This window comes from Heptranchias perlo, chromosome 4, assembly GCF_035084215.1.
Source record: "Heptranchias perlo isolate sHepPer1 chromosome 4, sHepPer1.hap1, whole genome shotgun sequence".
In the NCBI taxonomy this organism is placed as follows: domain Eukaryota; kingdom Metazoa; phylum Chordata; class Chondrichthyes; order Hexanchiformes; family Hexanchidae; genus Heptranchias; species Heptranchias perlo.
In genome coordinates, this window is record NC_090328.1 from 60996047 (window position 1) to 61011386 (window position 15340).

Sequence of the window (15340 nt, forward strand, 5' to 3'; positions counted from 1 at the left end):
AGTGCAATGAAGACTTACCAGACAGATTCCTGGGATGGCAGGACTGACTTATGAGGAGGGATTGGGTAGATTAGGCCTATATTCACTAGAGTTTAGAAGAATGAGAGGTGATCTCATCGAAACATATAAAATTCTAACAGGACTAGACAGACTAGATGCAGGGAGGATGTTCCCGATGGCTGGGGGGGGTCTCAAACCAGGGGTCACAGTCTCAGGATACAGGGTATGCCATTTAGAACCGAGATGAGGAGAAATTTCTTCACTCAGAGGATGGTGAACCTGTGGAATTCTGTACCACAGAAGGCAGTGGAGGCCAAGTCATTAGATGTATTCAAGAAGGAGATAGATATATTTCTTAATGCCATAGGGATCAAGGAATATGGGGAAAAAGCGGGAACAGGTTACTGAGTTAGACGATCAGCCATGATCGTTTTGAATGGCGGAGCAGGCCCGAAGGGCCGAATGGCCTACTCTTGCTCCTATTTTCTATGTTTCTATATTGTCAGATTTGAAGGTCAGAGAAACATTCTAAAAGAATCCTGCATTAAGAAGGAATCTTGCTTTGGGTCAGTTAGTCATCTTACTAGGCAAACCCTTATCTTTGTTGGGTAATCTTTTTGCCAATCCAAATTGGAGAGTAGGATACATTAGGCTAGTACAGTGAATGGTCTTAATGATTTTGGACTTTTCAGGATGACTTGAGATTGCCAAATCATGCTTAATCCCAGCCTTTTGAGCAACTGAACAGCATTTATAAGTTAGACAATACATCCAACAAATTTAGTTTATGGATGGTTCTTTTACTAAATTTCCAAATTTTTATCTACTGTTGAAAGGAATTGCTACGGATCCACCAGAGTCTTTTTTTAAATTATCTTTGGTTAAAATTATAAACTCTTAGATTTCTTCCAGTTATAAAGATATGGAATTGTTCATGAATTACTTGCTAACCTAGCACCTCAAATGGTTAAGTTGGGCACTTTTTGTTTATGTGGAGAAATTATGTACTAAACTTCATAACTAATTTTTTGATACCAGTCTAGGGCTACAAAAACTAATACAACCTTCATTTGAAACTTTGATCACCAATGAATTTTAAACTATTGTCATAGAAAATTACTTTGTATCCTGATGTTAGAATCAGCCCCGGACAGTTAGCAAACTTCAGAGCTCAAGCCACTTCCCTCAACTGGGATAAAGATAGGGTCATCCTTTGCTCAACTGTAAATTCTTTCCAAAGGTAAGAATTTTGTTTAACTTGGGAGGAAATTTTTCATTTCTTGCATACAGCATCTCTTGGTAGGGTCCGGTTACCAAAAAACATTGCACAATATGGATGTCAAAAAGGCTCTTGTTTCTGAAATGGAAAGAATCCAGTGCCTCCAAGAGTTCTCTTTGTAGCTCAGTGCAAGGAGAGAATGACTTATATGGTTCTGCTCAAAAAGATAAGTATCTGTATGTTCTGCTCCTTATGTGATTAATCCAAGGATGGGTAAATCAGTATAAGAATAATCATTATATCTAAGATAAGTCATCTTACTTTCACTTTTTTAACCAATGTCTATATTAAGCACATTCTGGTCATACTGGATGCTCTCCTTTGATTGTGCTGACTGTACATCTTAATGCAAGCCTCATTAGGGTATCTCAACTTGAACCATTTCCCATTCCTCTATTCTTGATGGCACCAAATACCAATAATATTAGGAAGTATTGATTATTCTTGTCAGTTTTCTTTTTTTATTTGTGCATTTTTATGTCCTCTTTATCAAATCCATTTCTTCAATCCCCTTCTTCCTACCCCCTCACACTGCCTTCCAAAGATACTTGGATCCTTCTAAAGGCCAATGGCGTGGAAGGAAGTCGATGATGATGAAGCAAGGCTAGAAAATGTGCATTCTAAAAGCTGATCGTAACAACATATAACAAATTCTAGATATTTCTAAAGCTCCCTTCATTGTTCTGTCATAAATCTAATCAGAATATCCTTAGCTGTGTTAGTAAGATTCCCATTGATTTGAAGCTGCAGTTCTGTAATTAAATTCTTAAAAGCAAGGGATACATATTTGTGTTATGGACTGACATGTCCAAGCACTCTTTCTTTTCCCTGTCTGCCACTTCCTGTACAGCCAAATTGTACACCAGTGTCCACTGAAATTAGGTCAGGTTAGATTAATGTAAACCAGCTGAGTGTGAATGTAAATTTTGAAATCCAAAAAAGTCAAATTAAAATTAAGTTTATAACAACTGAAATTGTTTTTGCTGTTGAATATATTTCAAGTATTGTTACCTATTTTGCTTAGCAACATGGACTGACCAATATTATTTAGCAGCAGAGCAATCAATCCCAGCATGTTTTTAGACTTCAGTTTAAATTGGCATTTAACAACCTTGTCTATTTTTCTATTTTTTTTCCCTCACCTTGCTCTCTTTTCCCTTCCTTTCTGAAAACTACTCCAAGAACAAAGTGGCTAGCATTTGCAATTTGGTTTCATTACAATATCTTTGAAGCTTGCCGTTTTTAATTATACTTTGCAATATATGGTGACCTTTGCAGTTGCAGGATTGAAAGGTTTTAAACTGCTTCCCTTCAATTCTAACAATGCACTATATAGCAGTTATAAGTTTCTGTTCATTTCTGTTTTCTTTACATGCTCCTTCCTCTGTTGCTTATCTTTGAATGTTAAGGAAAATTCAGCTAAGTTTAATGGAATCAGAAAGGATTTTTCAAAAAAAGAGGTAAGTTGACAGCCTGGCAGAGCACTTTAGATTTGTGTCGAAAGTTTTTATGTCTGTGACCAGGTAGAGTTCTGTGTTACCTCACCATTCCCTTTGCTATTTCCAGACATTATTCTGTTTCCTTAGTATTCTAAATAGTGACAGAAACTTATGGACTCTAAAGTATAAAACTTATCATTTGTTTGAAGAGACTGTCCTGATACAAGTTGCCTGGTGAGCAGTGAATATGTAAATCAATGTTGTTTTTAAATATAAAGTATGAACTGACTCGTAATGTTACTGAACTAGTACTAGTCCAGAGGCCTGGACTAATAATGCAGAGAATGTGAGTTCAAATCCCACTGAGAATTTGAATTGTTTAAAAAAAACTGGAAATAAAAAGCTAATATCAATAAAAGCAACCATGAAGCTGTCAGCTTGTCGTAAAAACCCAACTTGTTCACTGATATCCTTTAGGGAAGGAAATGTGCTGTCTTTAGACGATCAGCCATGATCATTTTGAATGGCGGAGCAGGGCCGAATGGCCTCCTCTTGCTCCTATTTTCTATGTTTCTATGTTACCCGGTTTGGCCTATTTGTGACTCCAGTCCCCCACCAAAGTGGTTGACTCTTAACTGCTTTCTGATGTGGTCTCGCAAGCCACTCGGTAGTATCAAACCGCTACAAAGAATCACCACGTGGACTGCAGCGGTTGAAGCAGGCTTACCACCGCATTCTCAGGGCAATGGACAATAAATGCTGGCCTTGCTAGCAGCACCCACATCCCAAAAATGAATTTTTAAAAACTATCAAAATTAGTCCCTCCTGTTTAAAAACTGTTCTCGTTCAGTCCTTTTGGGAGTGGATAATCTTCAGCTAGAACAGCTGCCATATTTACATATTGATCCACCCACAACATTATTTTAAATCACTTGAAAACAATGCCAAATAATATTTTTCAGATTCTTAGTAAGTTAAATTAAATTGATGAAGATTGGATTATCATTAATTGCTGTCAAAATGTACAAAACGATCGATGTTAGATAGTTTAAAATAATCTGTATAGTACAAAAAAATGGAGGATATTATGCAGGAAGTACTTGAATATGATTGCTCTACATTTGAAAGAGGTCATAAATCATGAGTTATATTGCCCTCCCTCATGGAGGGAATATATATTGCATTCATCAGCTTCCTGTGCAATCTTCTGTTTATGCAACATATGTGTTCCAGCTTCATATTTGTTAAAAAGTTAAAGTAAACTTTATGGTAGAAGTGTTTTGGTGCAGCATGGTGATCTTCTCTCATGTTTGGAGTAGAGTACTTTGAAGTAGTGTCATGCTGATACAATACTGAGAACCAGAATGTTGCAGTACATCAGCTGTGTAATGTGCACGTGCCTTGTTTGTGTACTGGCTCCACAATGCTCAGTGGAACTTATAAATGTAACCTATTATAACTCAAATTGCATGTACCAGAGATAATGACATAAGTTGTTTAACTTTCATTTAAGACAGTAAAACTTTTGGATAGGTGAAACTAGGCACACTTTTGAAGTTCAATTTCAAAAAGAATAGCACATAAACAGATTACAATGCAGTGGCTGTTGGTGCAGATCGGGAAAAATATAATCCTGGTGTTTTACGTAAAAGTAGGCTTTTTGAATGAGGCAGGAAAATTTGGTATCTTTAACATGCTCATTTACTGTGCATCAGAAGCCTTTGAAATAATGCATTGTAAATGTTGCTACATACATATTCAGTATAACAACATGCAATGTTCACTTTGGCAGATGATCAAGAGGAATATGAATAACGCCAGGAGGATGGCTTCACATCCAACACTACCTTATTGTGAGTGTACATGCAGAATGTTTTACACTATATGTTATTGATGGTCAGGAGTGAATGGTAGTGAGATATCTTTTTGTTACTAAGCGATCTTCTGTCATGAGTTGTGCAGCATGATCATGTTTACATGCTTTTCTGCTCTGGAGTTAATCTTCAGATAAAATTAAAATTTTAGTCACAGAACTGCTTTTAAAAATCTAACTGTTGGAATGAACTGCTGAATAAAGCATCTTGTTGAATGTTTTTGTTTAAGGAGTACTTGTGTTATAATTTGGCGTTGTGATTTGGGAAAGTTATTGATTCTGATGGTGCAAGGGGATTGAATTGACATAGATATTATGTTGGGAAAGAAAATCTAGGGGATTACCTTTTTGTTCAAAGTAAGCCCCAGTAATTTTATCAAAAAAAACCATACAGATGTATAAATTATGAACTTGTTTGCTTCCCCAACAGATAACCATCATTTTGGGTCTGCTTTCCTTCAGAATCACTCTGATGGTGTCACTGATGGGGAAGAATTACCTGTATTCTTGAGTACTCCTTCCATTTAATGGAGTTCGCAACCTCTGATGTGCCTACAGTATACTCAGTCAATAGTGTATTTACCGAAGGTTCAGGCATCTCCAGATCAACTCTTAGCAGTACCTATCAATCAAATAGTCATACATTTAACATATGATGGAGAGGCAGTCCTTGTGGGAATAGTTTTGTCTAATCTGGGTTGGAATGTGGTGGAGCACCCTACTGCAAGAAAGGAGAGGGAGAAAGGGAAACAAAAAACCTGACCTGTTCTAAGTGCACCTGTTATATGACAAACTTGCCTTCACAGCTGTCAAGCAGTCCAGATCAGATTGCTAACTTTAGGAAGCTGTGTAGGTTCAAGCAGGATTTTTTTTTAATGTTTCGTAAATCAAATGGGCTGTTTAACAAAATAGCAAAGTCATTTTTGAAGATTTTATTTGACACAAAATATTCCTTAAGAAGCTACAAAGGAAGTTCTTGACTCCAATGTTTAGAAATGTTGATGCAATAAAATACATTCATCATTTCTTATTCTTCCATGTTGTTGAAGGATGCTGTATCAAAATGTGCATTGTTATAATGCTTTTAGTAGCCTCCACAACAATTCAGAAATCAGCTCAAACTGCCGGTTGCTGCATAAAGTTAGGATGTTTTAACTCGGCATTTGATGTGGCATCATTTAATGACCCCTAATTTGCAGATATATGCTTTAGTTTTTTCATGTGGGGGTTATATGACTTTGCTATTTAGTGGCAAGGAAATACACACCAGAAAGAAGGACCCTGAATCAGTGTTCCTTATTCGACACAATATGGCATGGGACAGCATAACGATAGATTACAGTGTTGCCCTATTTATGTATTGAAAACCTAGTCAGATTTTGTTTGGCTGTCATTATAATGGTATAATATGACTAACCTTTCTTCTCTAACACCCAAATTCACAGTTAATAGATTTGATTTCCCTAAAATACATCCTGTTGCCACATACCATGTGTGGTTGCTAACCACGGGAAAAATATTTTCTCACAAATGTAGTTTATTTTGTTTTTACTTCAACCAAACTACTTAACTTTTTTTGATAAAGTTTCAAGTAAACTAGGAGTTGGAGATGCTAGTGAAACATAAGGTAACTTTGAAGTAGATGAAGAACCAGAAGACTGACTTGCTTCTGACATTTTTGAGTTCGATGCAGAGTGAGGAAGAAAGTGCCAGTTACTGGTGGGATTAATAAAGAATAGAAAACGGCTCTGCATCAATAAAGCCAAGAACAGGCTGCAACGAGGAATATTCTTAGCGCAGCCAGGCTTGATAAATCCATTCATTACTACTTTGAACTTTTCTTCCCACCCAACATCTTGGAAGAGACAAGCAAACATATGAAAGAAGAAGCTAAGTGTTCTTTTGACAACGTTAATATTTGGTGTGTTTTGGTTTCATAGCTTTTCCACCAGTCTGGATCTTCTGGTTTCCTAGGTGTTACTGAGGTCACTAAATGAACCCATACAGTCATCTTGAGAAGCACAATTCACACAGCAGACCTAGGGTTAAATTCAAACTACATGTGCAAATTTTAGAGAGATTTCCAATTTCATTTAGACATAAATCTCACTTCTCCATCTAACATTAATTTCTTTCAAGGTACATCAGTAGAGTGTACAGAAAAATCAGTATTTTCCAGCCATGTCGATTGCTGCGATGACAAAGTGTGCCTGTTTCAAACTAAATCTTGTCAAAGTATTTCTTTGAACCAGTCATAAAGCTATGGATCTTAAGAAAAATTTTGGCCTGTGCGAAGTATTTAACCATCCATTATTTCTGAAATGATATAGATCTAACTGGTGCTCAAGATGGTAGTGTTCGGATGTTCGAGTGGGGTCACTCACATCAGTTAGCATGCTTTCGACCATCTGGCAATTCCAGGATAACCAGAATACGATTTAATCATCAGGGTAATAAGGTATGATATCCAAATAAGAGAGCCTACAGATAATGAAGTAAAATTTGCATTGCTTAAACAAGTTTCTTTTCACTTTTTTTTCAAAGATATATATTTTTTTAATTTTTGTTTGTGCCTGCCATCCTTGATCTTCTATAAATTTCCGCTCATGTAAAACTCTGCTGCCGTTAACCTATCCCGCACCTATAAGCATTCACTTATCGCTCCTGTACTTGGTGACCTGCATAGGCTCCTGATTCTCCCAGTGCATTAAATTCTCACCCTTGTGCTTGAATCTCTCCTTGGCCTCAACCCTCTTCAGCCCTACAATCCCCACCCTTTGAACTCTCCATTCCATTCCTCTTGTGTATCTACCCCATCTTCACCCCACCATTGGCCATGCTTTCAGCAGCATAGATCCCACTCTAGAATTCTTCCCCCACCCCCCCGCCTCCCGCCTCCCCTCATGCCCCACCTGCCTTAAAAACTACCTCTTCAATCAAGTTTATGGTCACTGTTCCTATTCTTTTCTCCTTTGGCCCAGAATCAAGGTTTTCCTTGTGCCTCTGTGAAATGCCTTGAGATGTCCTTCAACATTAAAGCTGCTACATAAATGCAAGTTGTTGCCCCTACAATGAAGGAAACCTGACAAGTCTACCCGTCTGGCCTGCACGTGACTCCAGTCCCACATTATGTGGTTGACTCGATGCCTTCTCAAGTGGTGTAGCAAGCCACCCAGTTGTAAGAACAATCGCTTCTCAGGACAACTAGGGGCGAGAGTAATAAATGCGTCCTTGCCAGTGCCAACCATATCCTGAGCACAAATAAAAGAATAATCAGAAAAGCGTCAATATTATATTTCAAACATCCAATTGAAATTGTTCAATTAATCGCAAATTGTCAATAGTTTTGTGTTGTCTGTTTCGATTATGAACGGTCTTGAAACCAATTCACTTTGGATCCTTAATAGCTGGCTTTATCTCCAGATTATATAACTAGAGAGTCGATACTTGAACCAAAAGCTGTTTTTTTTTGTAAGTAGTAAAAAATGTGCCAACGTCATTTTTCCTTTTTAATTTGTTGGCACAGTGGTACAGTGTTAAAGGGGCAAAAAATTGTTATTACTACGAGGTTTAAAGCATGGTCTGCTTTTCAATATTAATGTATGACACCATGTAAACTACATGTAAAACAAACTGCTTTTCCTTGTGTCCAAACCTTCAGTATATGATCTTTAGTTGACCTGCTTGGAGTTTCAAAATGCTACTAGTAAAGAAATAATTTCAGTATTGGTCGTCTCATTGCTATCGAGCATCAGAAATTTTGCAAGAAAGCATAAACTAGCATTAGTGGGCCTGTCACTGACATTCCTGCTCAGCAGGGGGCAAATTTTGCCAATCTCCTTCCTCTCCCAGCGTTGACCCTGTGGACTCTGCAAGCGGATCAGCCATCACCGCCCCCTCCGCATCACCTTCCAGAATGTCCGTTCACTTGTGAACAAGGCCCTTGCCATCCATGAGTTTATTGTGGATAATTGCATCGAAATCGTGGCCTTGACGGAAACTTGGCTGACAGATGATGACACCTTCCCCCCCTTAATGAAGCCTCTCCGCCTAGCTATACCTTCCACCACTTGCACCATCCAGTCTGCCATGGTGGCGGTATGGCCCTAATCACCAAATCACACCTTGGTCTGTCCCCCTACTTCTCTGGCACCTTCTCCTCCTTTAAGCATGTCACCTTTTCCACCCCTCTTGCCTCTCCTTTAAAATCCTCGTTCTCTACCACCCACCCAGGTACCACGCCAATTTTCTCACCAAGATGCCTTCACTGATTTCCTCCCTCTGCCCTGAGCAGTTTCTCATCCTCGGTGACTTTAACCTCCATCTCCACTCACATCTCCCTTCCTCCTCCCAATCCCTCTTCCTTCTGTGTCCGCCCCTGGAGAAAACTCTTCACCCGAGTCACATAAAATGGCACTTTCTAAATCCCACTGTCTAGCCTTTGGCCCTCCATTCACAACATTTCTGCAGCTACCTGATGTGATCTGCTCAATCACACCCTCACTTCCACCTTTGATGCCCTTGTCCCCATTAAAATCATTACTCTCACCCTTATCTCCGCTCCTTTAAGTCCAAGGTACGCAGACTTGAACGTTTATAGCGGACAACTGGTTTAGCCATTCATCGCCACATCTGGCTGGACCACATAAAGCACTATCTGATCCTGCTGTCCTCTGCCAAACCTGCTCACTATTCCAGGATCATCCTGGAATGTGAAGATAACCCCCGGCTACTCTTCACCAGAAACCGTCATCTTCAACCCCTCACCCCTGCCTCCTCCACCCTCACCTCCAACAAGTGCGAGAAACTCATGGACTTCTTTGTAACTAAGATTGAGACCATCCATTCAGCTGCCTCTGCCGCTTCCCTCCCTTCCCCTTCTCCACCAAGCCAAACATCCCCTAAGGTATCCCCCGTCCTACCCTTGAACTCTCATCTTTCTCTAGTTTCTCTCCCATCCCCCCTCATGCTCTCGCTGAGCTCATCTTGTTCTTGAGACCCTCCTTCTGCTCCCTCAACTCTATTCCCACCAAACTGCTGACCACCCAACTTCCCTTCCTGACTCCAATGTTAGCTGATATTGTTAACAGTTCCCTCTCCTCAGGTACTGTTCCACTCACTTTCAAACCTAACGTCATCAACCCCTCCTTTTTAAAAAAAAACACGCTTGACCCCTCTGTGCTTGCAAACTACCACTCCATTGCCAACCTCGCTTTCCTCTCCAAAGTCTTTGAACGTGTTGTCGCCTCCCAAATCTGTGCCCATCTTTCACGCAACTCCATGTTTGAACCCCTCCACAGCGCTGAACAGGCCTGCATCAAAGACACAAATGACATTCTGTGTGACTGTGACCGTGATAAATTATCCCTCCTCATCCTTCTCAAACTGTCTTCAGCTTTTGACGGGTTGACCACACCATCCTCCGCCAACGCCTCTCCTCCATCGTCCAGCTGAGGGACTCCCCTCGCCTGGTTCCATTCTTATCTATCCAGTCGTAGCCAGAGAATCACCTGCACTGGCTTCTCTTCCCACTCCCACACAGCTACCTCTGGAGTCCCCAAGGATCTATCCTTGGCCCCCTCCTATTTCTCATCTACATTCTGCCCCTCGGCAACATCATCCGAAAACACGATGTCTGGTTTCACATGTACACTGACGACACCCAGCTTTACCTCACCGCTACCTCTCAACGCCTCCACTGTCTCTGATTTATCACGGTGCTTGTCCGACATCCAGTACTTGGTGAGCAGAAATTTCTTCCAACTAAATATTGGGAAGACAAAGCCATTATCTTCGGTCCCCGCCACAAACTCTGTTCCCTAGCCATCGACTCCATCCCTCTCCCTGTCCATTGCCTGAGGCTGAACCAGTCCGTTCGCAACCTTGGTGTCCTAATTGGCCCTGAGATGAGCTTGCAACCACATATCCGCTCTATCACTAAGACGGTCTACTTCTACCTCCGTAACATTGCCCATCTCCGTTCCTGCCTCAGTTCATCTGCTGAAACCCTCATCCATGCCTTTGTTACCTCTAGACTTAACTGCTCCAATGCTGTCCTGGACAGCCTCCTATTTTCCACCCTGCATAAACTTGAGCTCATCCAAAACTCTGCTGCCTGTACCCTAACTCACACCAAGTCCCATTCACCATCACCCCTTTGCTCGTTGACCTACATTGGCTTCCGGTCCGGCAACACCTCGATTTTAAAAGTCTCATCCTTGTTTTCAAATCCTTCCATGGCCTCTCCCCTCTCTATCTCTGTAACCTGCTGCAGCCCAACAACCCTCCAAGATCTTTGCGCTCCTCCAATTCTGGCCTCTTGCACATCCCCGATTTTAATCGCTCCACCATAGGCAGCTGAAGGCATGGCTGCCAAGGCCCTAAGCTCTAGAATTCCCTCCCTAAACCTCTCCGCCTCTCTACCTCTCCTCCTTTAAGACCCTCCTTAAAACCTACCCTCTTTGACCAAGCTCCTGTCTTAATATTTCCTTGTGACTCGGTGTCAAATTTAGTTTGATAACACACCTGAGGCGCCTTGGGACATTTTACTATGTTAAAGGCGCTATATAAATTCAAGTTATATAGAAATGCAAAAAGATGCTATCCCACTAGTTATGAGGTATGTAACCATGTATCTTTTTACCAGTTTGGCATTGTTGATGGAGATGGATTCCTGAGCTTCTGGCAAACAAGTCCAATTGCTTTAGGAGCCACACCAAAACCTTACCTGGTGAGTTGATAATTAGCTGTCTTTATATATTTGATATGTTTAAATTTGATATGTTAATATAACAGATTGTAATTTATTAACATGTTGCATATTCATTACTTGAATTATGTTTTTTTTCAGACCTGGCAGTGCCATAACAAAACTGCAAATGATTTTGTTTTTGTTAGTTCTTCTACGTTAATAGCAACAGCAGGACAGTCTAGTGACAACAGGTAAGATTAACAAGTGAATGTCTATTTCTTGGACATATGTATAAGATGTTTTGGTCTTTGCTTTTATGTTTTTGATGCCTCACTGCATTAGTTGTGGCACTGTCCATCCTAGCATGAGTACGAAGTTGTCACCTCAACAACTTTAAAAAGAAAGTTACCAAATGTTAAGTAAACTTTTTGTGGCTCAGAACAAGCACTAGGGTTCTTTTGAAAATGACTGTGCTTAGAACCATATATGTGTTCTGATTCTTAATGAGCAGTGTCATCATTAAGTACATTAAATACATCTTTTAACTTTACACTAAATTTCACAAGCAATTTTCTCCTCATCCTCTAGCTTCCTTTGTAAACAAATTGCTGTTTTATATTGTGTGCTATCAATACTGAGTGTGAGCACAACTTAAGTATTTAGTCAGAACGATCTGGTTGCTCAGTGGATAGTTGCATCAAATGAGTGGTACTAAGCCAAATAGACCAAGAATGTGCCATTTTCAATCCTGATCTACATTGAGTTAGCCAATTATAGTATGCCTGGGGTAGGGAAGGGAAGTATTAACTATGAACATTGGATTAGAACAGGATCAGGCTTGGCTGTGATCTTCATTAGCAAACAGCCCACTGACATTAATTATCAAGGCGGGGCAGAGGTGGACAATGTTACCAAAGTGGAAATAGGCGATCTTTGTGAAGAAGAGTATATGGGTCGGAAACTCAGCTCAGGGTTGAACAGATTGCCAAGATTGCGATTAATCTGGTTCAACCCCATACAGTGACCAGGGAGGGGGAATGGAATTGGTGGCGAGGGTATGGAATTTGTGGCGGGGGCTGAAGACAATGGTTTCAGTCTTACCAATGTTAAACTGGAGAAAATTCCAGCATATCCACGACTGCTTGTCGGACAGGCAGTCTGACTAAGTGGAGGCAGTGGACCGGTCAAGAGAGCTGGTGGAGCAGTAGAGCTGAGTATTGTCAGTGTACATGTGCAGACATAGGGTCAGCTTGAACAATACAATTAAATTTATATATTTCACATTTATTTAATTTTCCTGAGCTTTCCAAACCTCTACAATTCAGTGTTCAGTTCCATTCACAACCCCTCAGATAATGAAGCAGTCCGTGCTCGCATGCAGCAAGACCTGGACAATATCCATGCTTGGGCTGATAAGTGGCAAGTAACATTCGCACCAGACAAGTGCCAAGCAATGACCACCTCCCCATGACATTCAACGGCATTACCATCGCCAAATCCCCCACCATCAACATCCTGGTGGTCACCATTGACCAAAAACTTAACTGGACCAGCCACATAAATACTGTGACGACAAGAGCAGGTCAGAGGCTGGGTATTCTGCAGCGAGTGACTCACCTCCTGACTCCCCAAAGCCTTTCCACCATCTACAAGGCACAAGTCAGGAGCATGATGGAATACTCTCCACTTGCCTGGATGAGTGCAGCTCCAACAACACTCAAAAAGCTCTACACCATCCAGGACAAAGAGGCCTGCTTGATTGGCACCCCATCCACCACCCTAAACATTCACTCCCTTCACCACCGGCGCACTGTGGCTGCAGTGTGTACCATCCACAGGATGCACTGCAGCAACTCGCCAAGGCTTCTTCGACAGCACCTCCCAAACCCGCGACCTCTACCACCTAGAAGGACAAGGGCAGCAGGCACATGGAAACAACACCACCTGCACGTTCCCCTCCAAGTCACACACCATCCCGACTTGGAAATATATCGCCGTTCCTTCATCGTCGCTGGGTCAAAATCCTGGAACTCCCTTCCTAACAGCACTGTGGGCGAACCTTCACCACATGGACTGCAGCGGTTCAAGAAGGCTGCTCACCACTACCTTCTCAAGGGCAATTGGGGATGGGCAATAAATGCTGGCCTCGCCAGCGACGCCCACATCCCATGAACGAAAAAAAAATTATGCGAGAACCTTCTTATGTGCTATTTTATCCCAATTTCTTACATTAATTTTCTTAAATTTTTTTAACAATTTCTCAAAAGTTTAAGACAGTCAGTCTAAAAGTCAACAATTATCTGAATTCCTGAAGCAGAAGTGGGAAGTGCCAGCATTTGAGCAAATGAATGACAAAGTAAAATGATAAACAAAACTAATCCGCCCCCCCACCCCATCCACGACGCACATACTCCTACCACCCTTTCTGACCTAGAAGTCCTCTTTCTCCTAGCTGGCTTTGCTTTCTGTTCTAATTCACCAGCTCACTGCCACATTTTCCCAACTCCCCATGGGCTGTAGTTCCCCCTTTCAGGCTACCCGAACCCTGCATCATTTCCCTTACAATAACCCTCTCCCCACTGATCTAAATTCTCGTTCCTTCCTTGGCATTCTTCCCCTCTCTTTTCCACCCCGCCCCCCCCCCCCCAAATTTACAGATAGTAATTTGACAAGCTAAAACAATGCGTTCACTGCTCTCCTCAGTAGGAAAGAGATTTATCCTGACATGGAGTCTCCACAGTCAAATCCTGCCATCGTTACTCTAGATGTTCAAATATTGGATGGTGGATTCGGTTCACTGGAGAATCCCCCTTTTCTGCACAAGACAGAGGGCTCGATTTTGGCGGCGGGTTTCCAGCGGGGGGGCCCGGAAAATCCCGATATCCGGTCACGTGACCGGATCGCGACGAAATCCCGGCCACTTCCGGGTACCGCGCTGACGTGCGGGGCTGCGCGCGCAAGCCCCGCTGGTGGGAATCCCGCAGGCAATTAAAGCCAGCGGGGTTCCACTTGAGAGTACTTACCTTGCTTGTTGAGGTCAGTTAATGAGCTGAATCAGCTGTCAAAAGAGGAAGTGTGGGATTTTAGGTTCAAGGCAGTGAGCTTCACACACTGGGGGAAACAGTCTCTCTCCAACCAGGCGTGTTGCAGCCAGCAGCCTGTGGCAGGTGCCAAGGTGCACTCCACGGGGGACAGCCCTCACCCACGCAGGAGGCCACCGCGTCACATAGGGCAACACCTGTCCCCCACCACCCCCCGCCAAGCCAGAGGACAGACCGACACGAAACCGCAGCCCCAGTCCGAGGAACCACCCACCTACCCTGCACAACCCCTCAGACCAACACCTGCCAGATGGGTGGTGTGTGGACACCCTCGGAGGACGAAGAGCATGACCAGCCCCAGCAGCCTCGCAGTCCACGCCGTCCGCCGCAGAGACGTGGATCCCCCCAACACGGTGTTGTTGCATGCCCACCTGCACAGCAGGAGGGAGGGCTACCGCAGAGAGAGACGCATCGCAGAGGGCACTACCCTCGCCACAGGGTCCACAGACCGAGGCGCAGCTCCCCGGACCTCTCCGAGCAGCAGTGCACAGGGAGGCGCAGATTCGCTCGACATGTAGTCGTGGAGATCTGCAGGCTCTTTCATGCCGAGCTGCTCCTGGCTGGCCCCAGCACCAACTGCTTACCTGTCGCTGTCAAAGTCACCACTGCCCTCCACACCTTCTCCTCCGCATCCTTCCAGGGTGCAGCCGGCTACACCGCCAATGTCTCTCAGTCGTCTGCACGGACGAGCCCTGCAAATACACCAGCACCTACTCTGCAGTAACACGATGGGTGGCATCAGTGGTGGGTCCTCATAGTGATACCCAGGAGCGGGCATTATTGGACACAACGGACAGGATTCGCGGAGACATGGCAGTGGTGGTGTCAATATAATGTGTGCTGTTTGTTGCTCTGATATTCAATATAGCTAACACCCATGACAAACCCTCAGACACCCTTGTGCACCCTCTTCATGCTCACGACATGTTTGCCTTACGCTGCCTACTGCACATATGT

At 42.7% G+C, this 15340-nt stretch overlaps 1 protein-coding gene across 6 annotated transcripts in view; it reads left to right on the plus strand.

Annotated features, from left to right (window-relative positions):
• Positions 1 to 15340, plus strand: part of LOC137320967 (dmX-like protein 1) — a 209858-nt gene that overhangs the window by 184001 nt on the left and 10517 nt on the right. For all 6 annotated transcript variants that reach the window (XM_067983005.1, XM_067983007.1, XM_067983008.1 and 3 more), the window contains 4 exons: positions 4511 to 4571; positions 6922 to 7049; positions 11238 to 11321; positions 11442 to 11533. In XM_067983005.1, coding sequence (XP_067839106.1) covers positions 4511 to 4571; positions 6922 to 7049; positions 11238 to 11321; positions 11442 to 11533 — 365 coding nt within the window. The remainder of the gene's footprint in view (positions 1 to 4510; positions 4572 to 6921; positions 7050 to 11237; positions 11322 to 11441; positions 11534 to 15340) is intronic.